A 14,063-nucleotide genomic window follows, 5' to 3' on the forward strand; every position below is an offset into this window, starting at 1 on the left:
TAAGGGAAAGGGAAAAGAAAGAAGGGAAGGGAAAAATTATGAGAAAAGAAAAAAAATGGAAACAAAATCTATGTAAATAGGGAAAGGTGGAGGGGGTGAAGGGTGCACAGGTAATGGGGAAAAAATAAGAACCAAGATACATTATGTACAGGTACAAGCGCCCAATAATAAATATAACCATACTGTATACCTAAAATGTACCAATAAAAGAATTTAAAAAAAAGATATGATTCACATACTGTTCATTTATTTGAATTGTATAATTGGGTGATTTTTAAAGTATATTCTGTGCCGTTTTTTAAAACCAGTTTTGAAGTTTTTTGAATTGCATGCAAACAATAAAGTTGTTACTCAGAAAGGTACCTTTAAGCAAAACAAAAAACAAAAACAAATACCAAAGCAAAATGAACCCTGATTATTGTATAATTTAACATTCATTTATTGATGACAAAAGTCTCTTTGGATCTGCATTTGGAGGCAGTCATGATATTTAGCAGATTTCAATCTTAAGTAAAAATGAATTGGGAAATGATCTCGTAATAACCGTGTCTCTGTGGTGGAGTCTAATGAAGATAAGTGGCTTCATAAAAATGTTAAGTGTAGGCTCTGGGGTTGAATGTCTCCTACTTAATCTGCAGTTTTGCCTAATTCTTTCTCTACTTTACATGATACTCTCATTCTTAATATTTGTACAAATACAGACAAACTCATTGTCAACCAAAATATGTTAATAAGGAAAACTTCTTAATATGAAAGAAATGATATTTTGGTTTCTCTGAGGGGCCATATTGGACAAGGATGTAATCACTGCAGTTCCAGAATTTCAAGTTTTGGATTTCAATGTATGCTCTGAAGTCAAAGTTGCTGTTAATTTGGTGGTTAAAGTCTTAGATAATGATGTATCTGATGCTTGTATTCACACACACACACACACACACACACACACACACACTTTTTCAAGTAATGTGCACCATGACTTGATGAGACTTTTTCTTTTTCTTTTCTTTCTTTCTTTTTTCTTGGTACTGGGAATCAAACTCAGGACCTTGCGCTTGTGAGGCAGCCCAGTGCCACTGAGCTAAATCCCCAGAGACGTATTTTTAAATATTATTTTTTTCTCCAAGAAGGTCTAGGGAATTTTTAAAGAGGTGAAGGGTGTTGTCTAGAGAGGGAGGACAAAATCAACAATGCAAATATGGTTTAAACTAAAATGAAATTTGAGGATGAATTGGTAGTAATTATTAATTTATACTTCTCTGATTTCGATGACATTGAAATTATCTCTAAGTCTCAAAGAGCAGTCTCTATATTTAGGCAACAGTTCCTAAATTTCCAGCTCTGCTTTGCTTCCAGACTATTCTTTTTTTTAGAGGCAGTGGTCTTACCAGATACTCAATTCCCATGAGTACTGTATTTTGAAATGAAAGCAGGTTCAGAGTCCTCTCTCTAGGGGCAGCAACAGCCACTATTTTATCATGTCTTCCAAATCATGACACTCAATGAAGTGTGGAACTGATAAAAGATGAATTTACTTTAAGGTCCAAGAGAGAAAACGTAACAGAAATGACAAGTTTCCTCATAAATGCATCAAGGAAGTTGCCCAGAGAGACTTGGTGATGGTGAAAGTTTCTCTCAGCCACAGCCATTGCACCCCGCCTTGCTCGGGACGGACAGCTTAATGGAATCTCAGACTGTCTCTGCATACTGTCCGTATCGGTTTCATTTTCACTTGCAGGTCCAGAGTAATGTTTCTGGTTTGACCCATTGTTCCAAACCAGGTAAAGTGTTTCTTTGGCATTAGCCCAAAGGACAATAGGGAAGCAATCTAGTTAAAATTACATATTGATCTTCCCTTCAGCCAGCATCCTTTCCAGTTAAATTACCCCGTGTCTTCCTAAAGGGATGACTATGAGTTTTCAAAACCTACTCTCTCAGCTTCTTAGGTAGTAATTTTTCCTCCAATAGTCTCCTGATTTAGACTCTGATTTATTTAAATAAGTATTATTACAAAAAGAACACCACCAATTTTAAGATGCTAACAGTATAGACTTCCAATAGAAACAATTCTAGAAGGACAAATTAAATATTTTCTGAGATAGACTTTTACTAAAGAAAATTCACTACTGTGAAAAGCTTGAATATTCTACCTGCTTATCCTTCTCGCCTTGCCTTATTTTCCAGTAATCAATGTACAGTACTGAGATATTCTCCTTCTTTACTAATTAAAAAATTTTTTTTCCTTTACTAATTTTTAATAATTGTTAAGCGTATTGAAGTAGGAAGCCTATTGATGTCAGTTTTCTTTTTTAATATTCAGAGACAGAAACTTATGTTAACCATATTCCTTGGTACACTCTCGTCAGCCCATGAGATACCCTTCCCGTGATAGATACAGTAGTTATTCAATGACTTGTGTTACCTTTAGTCCTACTACTGCAGAATCTTCTTGATGTAGGATATAGATAAAAGGATTGAAAATTAATCAGGCCTCTTTCATATACCATACACATTAGAGGTTATTGACAGTTGCTTGTGGTTCATAATAGGAGTTTGATGTAGAATTGTTGTATATTTTAATTTATACAAATATGTTACAGGGCATTGACATCACTGAATATGATTCAACTTTTGAAGTTCTATAGTAAGTGCACAAGCTTCTAGAATAGTGTTAATCATACACTTTTGTCTGTGACAATAAGAAATTCATTTTCTTTATTGGCCAAAAATAGGTGTGTGTGTGTGTGTATGTGTATGTGTGCATGAGGTTTCAGAAAAACACTTTCTATTATTAAGTATAATACAGACTAATTTTTAGTAGATTCTACTCTACTCTATTCCATTTAAAACTTGATTTTCTTAATGTCCAAAGGGGTAGGTGTAGTGGGAGGGGCAGGGGTAAGGAAAGAAGGGAAAGGAAAAAATGATGAGAAATGGAAAAAATGGAAACAAAGTCTTTGTAAATAGGGAAGGGTGGAGGGGGTGAAGGGAGGGCTAGGAACAGGGAAAAAATAAGAACCAAGATGCATCATGTAAAGGTACAAGTTCCCAATGAGAAATGTAATTGTGTTGTATACTTAAAATGTACCAATAAAAGAATTTAAAAAACAACCCCCCCCAAAACCCACTTGATTTTCTTAATTGATAATTAACATGAAACTTAATTAATAAGTCCAAAGTACTGTTGAAAAGATAACTGTTCTTAGAAATGAGCCACACAGAAACAAGGTTTACAAGAGCACGTTTTGAAAAACAAAGGAGAGGAGTAAAAATACAGAAAAAACTTCAAAGAAAAGAGTCATTTCACTCATGTGGAAGTTACATAAATCAATTTGTCTTTCTAGCTGCAACATACATATGGCTGAAAAATTTCCTGGTGGAGCAATTCAAACCTTATGCATGTAGGAATACATAGATTCTTATAGTTTTCTTTATTATTACAATTATTTTGGTAGAAAAAGTATTTATTCTTTTAGCAATCTATAGAGAAATTGGTAAAAACCTAAAGTTATATTCCTAGATATATAATATATATAAGAATTAATAGCAAAGATGTTCTGGGGATAATATATACTTTTAAAGTTATTACATACATATGAAATTATATATCACAGATGTATGAAGTTATGCACATAATATGTATTTAAAACATACACATACTTATACTTTATTTATTCAACATTAAAAAAATTACCTTTTCTTTTCTTTCTGAGTTCTAGTCACTCTATTTGTCTAGTGGTTAATCCCAAGGGCTGTAGGTGTGTTGTTTGGCCAGCTTAGGATGCTATACCTATGCTGTCTCTGCCTTCTGTCTCTCTCTCTCTCTCTGCAGAGTTTAATCTTTATTTTTTAAAATCTCATTACAATTGTATTCTCTCTTTTTTTTTTTGGTACCAGGGATTGAACTTGGGTCCTTGTGCTTGTGCAGCAGGCGGTGAAACCACTGAGCTAAATCCCCAGCCTCTACAATTGTATTCTCAAAGTTGCCTTGACTTCCTCAATACTAAGTCAGGTCTACTATTGTTACCTTCTTGTGATGTATTTTTTCCTTGTAGTTTTCATGGCACTACATCATCTTTGACTCATATTTTTTCTCCAGTGTCCTAAGAAGTGTCCGCCACAGAGTAGGAACCTACCTGTTTGCTGGATCGCTCAATGCACCCTAACGATTGACATGCCAACTCTTTTTTCTTTTTTTCGGTTTTTAGTTTTTGTGAGCATGTTTGCCTTCTATAATGATTACATTCCTTGTGAGGAGTTGGTATGTGCATGAAACACATCTCTCTTCTTCCTTTTAGCCTCTTCCCTCCCATCTGCCTCACCTCTCTCCATCACTTGATCCTCTTCCCATTTGAAAAGAATCCACCTCCTTACCTCTTATCATCTATCTTTTATTTTTCTCTTTATAGTTTGGGTTTCTCATATGAAAAATACCAGGTGATATTTAAGCTTGTGTGTCTGATTTATTTCACTTAATATTATGGTTAAAGGTAAGTCCATTTTCCTCCAAATAACTCAAGTTTGGCTAATTACATTTAAATAGAAAAAGTCTCTGTGGGCTGGGGATGTAGCTCAGTGGCACGGCACTGCACCTGGCAAGTGCAAGGTCCTGAGTTCGATCCCCAGTACCGGAAAAAAAAAGTCTATGAATTCATGTTTGAAACTGATTATTTTCTACAACTCTTTGTAACTTTCTTCCTGAATCATATTTTTGTACAAATATAAATATATATATGTGTGTGTGTGTATATATCTTGATAGCTTACATATATTATACACAGTCTGCCAAAAAATATATACACCAGGAAAAGAAAACGTATAAATATTTTAATACTAAATTTATTGAGACATCATGAGATTAATACAATTAATACCAAGCTACCTTAGGCCCCTACAATTACAAGAGGTGCTCAAAGTGATGGCCATTAGCTTCTAGACATTTATTAGTAGGGCAAACTGCTGAAGTGTGTATACATTTTTTGGCAGAGACTGTATATATAATATATAAATATTAGATATACCTTCTGGAGAGCTTTATCCTTTATATTTGATAATAACCTGCAAAATATGTTTGTTGAATTGAATCTTTTAGTTAAAATATACATGCACACATGTCTACCTACCATCTATCTACCTTAATATGTCATGTGATGGATCATGTGATGGGACTTGTGGAAAGGGAAAATATGTTTCTCAAATAACATTAGAACACATTTACATCATTATTATGATTCTGTTTATTGATTTTCATCTTTTAGAAACCATCTAATGAGAAGCAGAAAAATATATTCAGTATTGCAGTGCTTATTTTACAAAGTATGTTCAAGAACTCCTGTGAAAAGTCAATGCAATGAGAGGTATGTGTTTAGTATATTATTTACAGTTAACAGTTAACCAATACAAGAGCTAAAGATTACAATATAAATATCCAACACTGGGAAAAGGAGAAGCGGTAAATGAGTTTATTTCTCACATTTCATTACAATGGCAGTCAGAAGATATTATCCAAGGTTAATAAGTCAGGATAATAAAAAATACATTATTAAGACATATGGAAATAACTACCTAAGTCTCTTGAAACAGAAACAGTCAAGAGGTTTTATTACTGGGAAGCATATCTGGAGGAGGGGAGAAGTTGAATGAGAGACTGCTGCTTTTCATCATAGATCTTCGGTACTAACCAAACAAAAATTTAGCAGAAAAATTTATATGGAGCTGTATTTTATGATTCAGCTTCCTTAAACCTAGTTTTGAGGACCATTCATTTTCCTTGTCTCTGACTGTTCTTTGATATCTTAGTATGAATGATTATAATGACTTTTCAAAACCAAGTGTCAAATTGCCTTTATAGAAAATAACCGTGCCCTTATCATAGAATACTGCTGTGGGTGAGAATCTGAATCCCTAGAAAACTAGCTTCTACATAACTTGTTTTGGTTCAGCTCTGAAATGTCCCCTTAAATCTCCTGTGGATGGAAGGTGATTGGATCATAGGGTCCTATACTGAGTGGATTCATCCACCTTCGGGTGGATCTGTGAGTGTGTGTACCATACCACAGATTGGCATGTAGGTCAGAACTAGAGGGGAGGACCCGCCCTGAAGGTAGGTGGCACCATCCAGTAGATTGAGGGCTCAGATGGAGCCGAAAGCAAAATGGAAACTCAGTGGCTTATAAGCCCCATTCTTTTTGAGTGGATATGTCTTCTGCTGCCATCATTTGTGGAAAACATTCCAGGTTCTTCAGCCTTGGAATGTAGAAATTGCACCAGTAGCAGTCAGGGAGCTTCCAGGCATTCAGGGTTGAACTGGACTATTGTCAGGGAAATTGGGCTATTGTGGGATTGTCCAGCCTTTGATCATATGAGACAGTTTAGTAAATTCTCTCTCATAATTCTATTGGTTTTATTCCTCCAGAGAACCCTAAGATCCCTATTTTCAAGAGGAACTTGGAAATTTGGATTTTTAGCTGGAAACATTGCTACCCCAGTAGTATTGGGAGGAGACAGAATTTTGGTAGACAATTTGCCATTTCTGCTAAAGACTTCATACTGCCAAAGTTTGTGCTTTAAGCTACTTACTCTGCATAGATAGAAATGGTTCTGTAAAATAGTATGTATTATTTTTCAAAATTACTTTAGTTCTCTGGACTATAATAATAGAACTTTTAAAGCCAACACTGCTGATTTTATACACAGGTTGATTCCTTATCCTAAATAATTGGGACCAGAAGTGTTTGAGATTTGGGAATATTTGTGTATACACAATGAGATATTTTAGGGATGAGATGAAAGCCTAAATACAAAATTTATTCATTCACACCCTATACACACAGCTCGTGGTAATTTTATACATTATTTTCAGATCACTTGCATTTTGACTAAAAGTGTTACATGAGATCAGGTGTGGAATCTTCCACTTATGCCATGTCTGTGCTCAAAAAGTTTCAGGTCTTGGAACATTTTGGATTTCAGAGTCTCAATATATTATAATAAGCTATTCCAGGGTCATAAAACAGAGCAGCATCCTCACCCTTAGTCATCTCGCTGTCTCTAGTGCCTGGAAGATCTCTTCCCATAGGGATCACAGTACTAGTTTTCTGTTACTGCTGTAACAAATTGCCACAGATTTAGTGGCTAACAACAACCTAGCTTACTATCTCAGGGTTCCTTAGGCTAAAAGTCAGACACTACTCTTTCAGGGCTAAAGTCATGATGTTTCCAGGACTGCATTCTTCCTGGAGGCCCTAGGGAAGAATCTGTTTTCTAGCCTTTCCCAGCTTCTTACTGCTGCCCATATTCCTTGGCTCATGGCCCCCTCCTTCATTTTTCAAGCCAAGCAACACTGAATTTCTATGACAGTGATGGAGAACCTTTTAGAGAACAAGTGCCAAACTCCAACCCCAAACCCACTTACTTATCACTGAGTACCAACACTGCAATTAAAGCAGAATACTAAGGTTTCAGTTTAGAAAAAACAACTTGTACATTAATATCTTTTGTCTTAAAAGAAAAACACAATGACACATATGCCATAAGTTCACAACCACTGTTCCATGTTACTCTTCCTCAGCTATGTTTCCTTCTGACTAGTGACTCTCTGAGCTCTTTCTTCCACTTTTATGAATCTTTGTGATTATATTAAGCTTGATCAGAAAATCCAGGATACTCACTGTCTTAAAGTCAGCCAATTAGCAACCATATTTCCATCTACAAATTTTATTACCCTTTGCCATATAAGGTAACAGGAAATAGGTATCTTTGGGGACCCTTTATTCTGCCTAACACAGTGATGCTGGGTAAAATTCTGTTAATATGTAATAATTATAAACATTTATCAAAATGCTTTATTTTCCCCTTCAACAACTTTACTGAGTAAAGAAGCTGGGATTTAGAGATGTGGATTAACTTGCACAAAATTATAAAGCTGAGCTTTTGCCCATAGCTGCATGAGGAAAAGCTAATATTTGGAAATATTGTGCTGTGCTTCTCTTGAAGAAGGAAGAGCAAACCTGGTAATGTGACGGCATCCCATGGTTTTGCAAGAAGGCCAGTGCTAAATCAGGTAAATCATATTTTAGAATCTTAGTTCTTTGTATGATTGTGAAGTGTAATACAAAGCTTATTTTGTTTTATGGTTTAGAATGCTTTTCTCATCGTCTTCAACCCATAAACCCCATACTTGCATAGAACTTCCTATCAAGAATCATTGGCATTTTCATCTGTGCTTTAAAGAGTAGACTTGGTAGTTATATTTTATTTAATAATCCTTTTTCTTGCATTTTTTACTTCTGAAGCATTGTCATTCATATAAATTAGAGGAAACTCAGATATTTTCAGAATTAAGTTATAGTTGAATACCCTTTTTACAATAAAGAAGTTATGCTAATTGGTGTAGTGTGAAGGTTTCCAAATATATTTTCACTCTTGCCGTCCTCATTTAATTTAGCATTCACATAATGCAAATCATTAAGCTCAATTTAGTTTAGAAGTATCTAAAGCTGTGAAAACCTGTGCCCCTTTATTGTTATAATCGAATATTAAAATATAATATTGGAGAAGTTCATTTTTTAGTCACTTTCATGGTGCTTTATATTTTGAGCTGCTATCATAAGCATAAAAAGTCATTTAACTTTTGAGTATTCAGGGAGAAACCATATTTTATGTGAATATGGAAATCTAATGAAACTCTTGATTAAATTTGAATTTAGCAATATTGAGAAGTAAACTTAGAAAAAAACTTGATAGTAAATTATCACATTGCAGACATGATCCTTAGCAACAAAACTTCATAGTGTTGGGTTCTGATGCTTTATTGATACAATATATTATTTTTATATCAAGTACACCATATTTACAGGTTTAAGTAATGTTTTATTTGTTATGCTGGAATCTTTCTTCTGGATACTGGTTTTATTTAGGCCCCAAAGTTTTTCTTACATGACATTTAGAATTATCTATGATTTTTTAAAACTGTATATCCTTTTATTGGTACATTTTAGGTATACAATATAATGACATTCATCATTGGAGATATGCACCTTTACATACTCCCTTGGTTCTTATTTTTTCCCCCTTACCCTGCCCTCCCTTCAACCCCTCCATCCCTCCCTATTTACAAAGACTTTGTTTCCATTTTTTCATTTTTGCATATTAATTCCATTCCCTTCTTTCCTTTCCCCTCCCCCTCCCACTTCCCACTTCCCCTTTGCCCCTTTTCTTCCTATTTCACATTATCTATTGTACCTTTTAGTCCTTATTTGTACTTTCAGCTTCTCACACTAGAGAAACTATTCGATATTTACACATGTGTGTCCTGTGTGTGTCCTAAGAGTATTGCATCAATGTGCATCCATTTAGCTATAAATGTCTCTAATTTCTCATTTTTCATGGCTGAGTAGAACTCCATTTAAAAAAACCCCACATTTTCTTTATCCAGTCTCCAGTTGATGGGCATTTGGGCTGCTTCCAAGTTTTAGCTATTACAAACTGTGCTGCTATGAACATGGGTGCACATATATCACTGTGGTATGATTCTCTTAATTCTTTGGGGAAGATCCCCAGCAGTGGAATAGCTGGGTCAAATGGGACTTCCAGTCTTAGTTCTTTGAGGTATCTCCATACTGATTTCCACAGTGGTTGCACCAGTCTACACTCCCACCAGCAGTGGAGCAGGGTTCCTCTTTCCCCACAGCCCCGCCAGCATTTGTTATTGGTTGATTTCATGATAGTAGCCATTCTTTCTGGAGTGAGGTGGAATCTCAGTGTTGTTTTCATTTGCATCTCTCGAATGACCAGTGATGTTGAACATTTTTTCATATGTTTATTTGCCATTTCTATTTCTTTGTGTGAGAAATGTCTGTTCATTTCAGATGCCTATTTTTGGATTGGGTCTTTAAATTTGTGAGGTCTGATTTTTTAAAGTTTTTTATAGATTCTAGATAGTAGACCTTTGTCTGAGGGACCACTGGTGAAAATTTTTTCCCACATTGTGGGTTATCTCTTCACACTGTTGGTGGTTTCTTTTGCTGTGCAGAAGCTTTTTAGTAAAAAAAGATCCCACTTGTTGATTGTTTGTGCTAGTTCATGGGCAACTGAGGTTTTGTTCGTAAAATCTTTTCCTACACCAGTGTCTTCAAGAGTTCTACCTAACCTCTCTTCCAGCCAGATCTTTAATCCATTTTGATTGTAGTTTAGTGCATGGTGAGAGATACAGGTCTAGTTTTAGTCTTTGGCAAGTTGAAACCCAATTTTTCCAGCACCATTTATTAAAGGGGCTGTCTTTCCTCCAGTGAGGGTGTTTGGATCCTTTGTCAAAGATGAGGTGCCTGAGTGTGTCTGGCATTGTTTCTGCATCTTCTAATCTGTTCCACTGGTCCTCAGGTCTGTGTCTTTGCCAGTACCATGCTGTTTTTATCACAGTAGCTTTGTAGTAGAGTTGCAGGTTGGGGATTGTGATACCCCCTGCCAGGTCTCTGTTACCTAGAATTGCTTTTGCTATTCTGGGTCTCTTCTTATTCCAAATAAATTTTTGGATTGTTTTCTCAAGGTCTGTGAAGTATGCTGCTGGGAGTTCAATTGGGATTGCACTGAATCTGTATAGCAGTTTTGAAAATATGGCCATTTTCATTATATTGATCCTTCTTACCCATGAGCAGAGGGTATCTTTCCACTTTCTGATATCATCTTCAATCTCTCTTTTCAGAGTGCTATAGTTTTCAGGGAAGAGGCCTTTGATTTCTTTTGTTATGTTGATTAGTAGGTATTTCGGTTTTTTGGATGCTATTGTGAAAGGAATTGTTTGCCCTATTTCTGTCTCAGTGAGTCTATTGTTCGTGTAGTGGAAAGCTATTGATTTTTGTTGTTGACCTTGTATCCAGCTACTGTACTGAATTTGGTTATTAAGTCTAGAAGACTTTTGGTGGCATTCTTGGGGTCTTCTATATAGAGTATCTTGTCATCTGCAGATAATGACAATTTGACTTCTTTATTCCCTGTCTTTATTCATTTTATTTCTTTCTCTTGTCTAATTGCCATGGCTAATGTTTCCAAAACTATATTGAAATAAGAGTGGTGATAGTGGACATCCTTGTCTTGTTCCTGATTTTAGTGTGAAGGATTTCAGTTTTTGACCATTTAATATGATATTGGCTGTTGGCTTTTTTTAGATGGCTTTTATCAGTTTGAGGTAGAGACCATCTATTCCAATTTTTTTAGGGTTTTTATCATAAATGCATGTTGGATTTTGTCAAATGCTTTTTCTGCATCTATTGAGATAATCATATGTTTTTTGTCCTTGGATCTATTGATATAGTGTATTACATTGATTGATTTGCATATGCTAAACCATCCCTGCATCCCTGGGATGAATCTCACTTTGTCAGGGTGTATGATCTTCTTGATGATCTTCTGCATTCTATTTGCCAGTGTCTTGTTAAGGATTTTTGCATCCATGTTCATTAATGAGATTGGCCTATAGTTCTCTTTTTCAGTTGGGTATTTCTCTGCTTTGGGGATCAAGGTGATGCTTCCTTCCAGGAATGAATTTGGGAGTATTGCTTCCCTTTCAATTTCATTGAAGAGTTTAAACACTAGTGGCAGTAATTCCTCTCTAAATCTCTTGTATATTTCAGCAGTGAATCCAGCAGGACCTGGCCTTTTCTTAGTTGGTAAGTTTTTAATTACATTTTCAATTTCATTGGTTGATATTGGGTTGTTTAGAATTTTTAGGTCTTCTTCGTTCAACTTTGGTAATTCATATGTATCTAGGAATCTGTCCATTTCTTCTGTGTTTTCCATCTTATTGGCATATTGGTTCTGGAAATAGGTATTGATGATCCTCTGGATTTCTGCTGGATCTGTTTTAATTTTATCTTTTTCATTCCTAATTGCATGGATTTGGGCCTTTTCTTTTCTTTTTCTGATAAGCTTGGCTAAGGGTTTGTCAATTTTGTTTATTGTTTTGAAGAACCAACTTTTGGCTTCATTAATTTTTTGTATCATTCTCTTAGTCTCCATTGAATTGATTTTTGCTCTGATCTTTATAATTTCCTGCCTTATATGAGCTTTGGGTTTGTCCTGCTCTTCTTTTTCTAGAAGCTTGAAGTTCAAAATCAGGTTGTTTAATTGGGCTCGCTTTGTTTTCCTAATGTGCATATTCACTGCCATGAATTTCCCTTGTAAGACTGCTTTCATTGTGTCCCATAGATTCTGATATGTTGTATTGTCATTGTCATTTAATTGAAGAAATTGTCCGATTTCTTTTTTGGCTTCTTCTGTGACCCATTGGTTATTCAGAAGTGTGTTCAATTTCCATGTGTTTATGAAATTTTTGTTGGTTTTTTTTTGCTATTGATCTCCAATTTCATCACACTATGGTCTGGTAATATACAGGGGATAACTTCAATTCCTTTGCACTTACTTAAACATGTTCTATTTTGGAGTGTGTGGTCTATTTTGGAGAATGACCCATGTGCAGCTGAGAAGAATGTGTATTCTGATTTTGTGGGGTGGAAGACTCTGTAAACATCTGTTAAGTTCATTTGTTCAAGAGTTCGATTGAGTTCTAGTATTTCATTACTTACTTTTTGTCTAGTTGATCTATCTATTTGTGACAGTGCATATATGACTTTTCATGTCCGTTAGTATTTGTTTTATACAGTTGGGTGCCCTAGTGTTTGGTGCATAGATATTTATGATTGTCATCTCTTCCTGTTGGAGTGTTCCCTTTACAAAGATGTAGTGTCCTTCTTTGTCTCTCTTAATCAGTGTTGGTTTGAAATCCACTTGATCTGCAAAGAGGATAGCTACTCCTGCTTTTTTTCAGGATCCTGTTGCATGGAGTATTGTTTTCTCCCCTTTAACTTTCAGTCTATCGGTTTCTTTTTTTAATTAAGTGTGTTTCTTGTATGCAGTGTATTGTTAGATCTTGTTTCTTGACCCATTCTCATTGAATATTTGAAAACCAGTTTTTAAAACAGGGGCAGTGTCTTTAAATTATAAATATACAAATCTTCACAGGCAGGGTTATATCTTATCCTTTTATCCCCCAGTGTCTATCCTAGTGCTTGACCCATTTGGAGGACTCAATCAATTTCTATTCAATGAAGGAATAAGTGAATTAAATTATACATTTTTCTTGTGCAGCATTTTACTTATCTTGTTAGAATTCATGTTACCTCACACATAAATTTGGAGCTTGGATTAGTTTTTTCTAGGCCCCTTCCAGTGTCCACATTTTGGGTCCTTTTGATTCTTTGCTTCATTTGGTTTGGTTGATAACAAGGCCTTCCTCCTCCTTTCTGGCATTTCCACTGCCAAGGTGGCAGAGGAGATAGGCCCCTGGTAATAGGTCTCTCCAGCCTGGCAGGTTATTTGCTGATTGTCGGGCGTGATGACAGCTGTGGGAGGTGAATGTTGATAGATAGGCTTCTAGCAGCTCCTGCTCCTCTGATTCCATGGTGATTGCATTGTTCAACAGAACATTTTCAGCACTTTCTCTTTTCCTGCTGAGCCTTCTAGAGATGGTAGAATGCTGAACAGCTCTTTCAAAAGGTGGCTTTGTCAGCTAATTTATTCTAAGCTACCTAGCACTGCTTTAGAACTACTATACCATGGTCTTTCTCCAGCTGTGCCTGAGGGTTTAGGTTTGCTGGGGTTTTTGTAGAATTGGCATAGGTTCCAGTTTGCCTGCAACATTTCTAGTTAATAATGGCTGCATGGCATAATTGTTAACAATGTCTCTTCGACTTTCATACGTGACCTGGCTTGGGCAATAAATTATAGAGTTATCTGCTATCTTGGCTCTTTTTCTCCTGAACTGCTTCTTCCCTTTGTGTTGAGCTGAGCTCAGTGTTGGCAGTGTGGAGTGTTTGCTATTGACAGCTGTTTTATATCCCTCCTCCTATGGCTCTTCCGGGGCTATGGCTTGGTGGCCAACTGAATCTACTCACTTTCCCAAGTTTCTTCAAAAAGACAGTTGAATATTTCTAGGTTCAAAAATAAAATATGGCCTTTTCCCTCTAAGTTCTATTATGATAGAACAAAATAACAATGATACAATTTTACTT

The 14,063-nt window shown here is 35.7% G+C and overlaps 1 protein-coding gene across 11 annotated transcripts in view; it reads left to right on the top strand.

The window, feature by feature from the left end:
• Positions 1-14,063, top strand: part of LOC110346362 (uncharacterized) — a 316,545-nt gene that overhangs the window by 103,593 nt on the left and 198,889 nt on the right. For 10 of the 11 annotated variants that reach the window (XR_002390352.2, XM_087201353.1, XM_087201362.1 and 7 more), the window contains 2 exons: positions 5,256-5,354; positions 7,993-8,059. Coding sequence is in view for 10 of the 11 variants with exons in the window: in XM_087201353.1 (XP_087057479.1) it covers positions 5,256-5,354; positions 7,993-8,059 (166 nt within the window). In the remaining variant the exon portion in view is untranslated. Of the gene's footprint in view, positions 1-5,255; positions 5,355-7,992; positions 8,060-11,627; positions 11,683-14,063 lie in introns of those variants that run through there. The other variant, XM_087201378.1, reaches the window with a different exon arrangement.

The sequence above is a fragment of the Heterocephalus glaber genome, unplaced genomic scaffold, assembly GCF_053883595.1.
Source record: "Heterocephalus glaber isolate CG9 unplaced genomic scaffold, H.glaber_assembly_v1.0 deba00000347, whole genome shotgun sequence".
Taxonomy (NCBI): Eukaryota; Metazoa; Chordata; class Mammalia; order Rodentia; family Bathyergidae; genus Heterocephalus; species Heterocephalus glaber.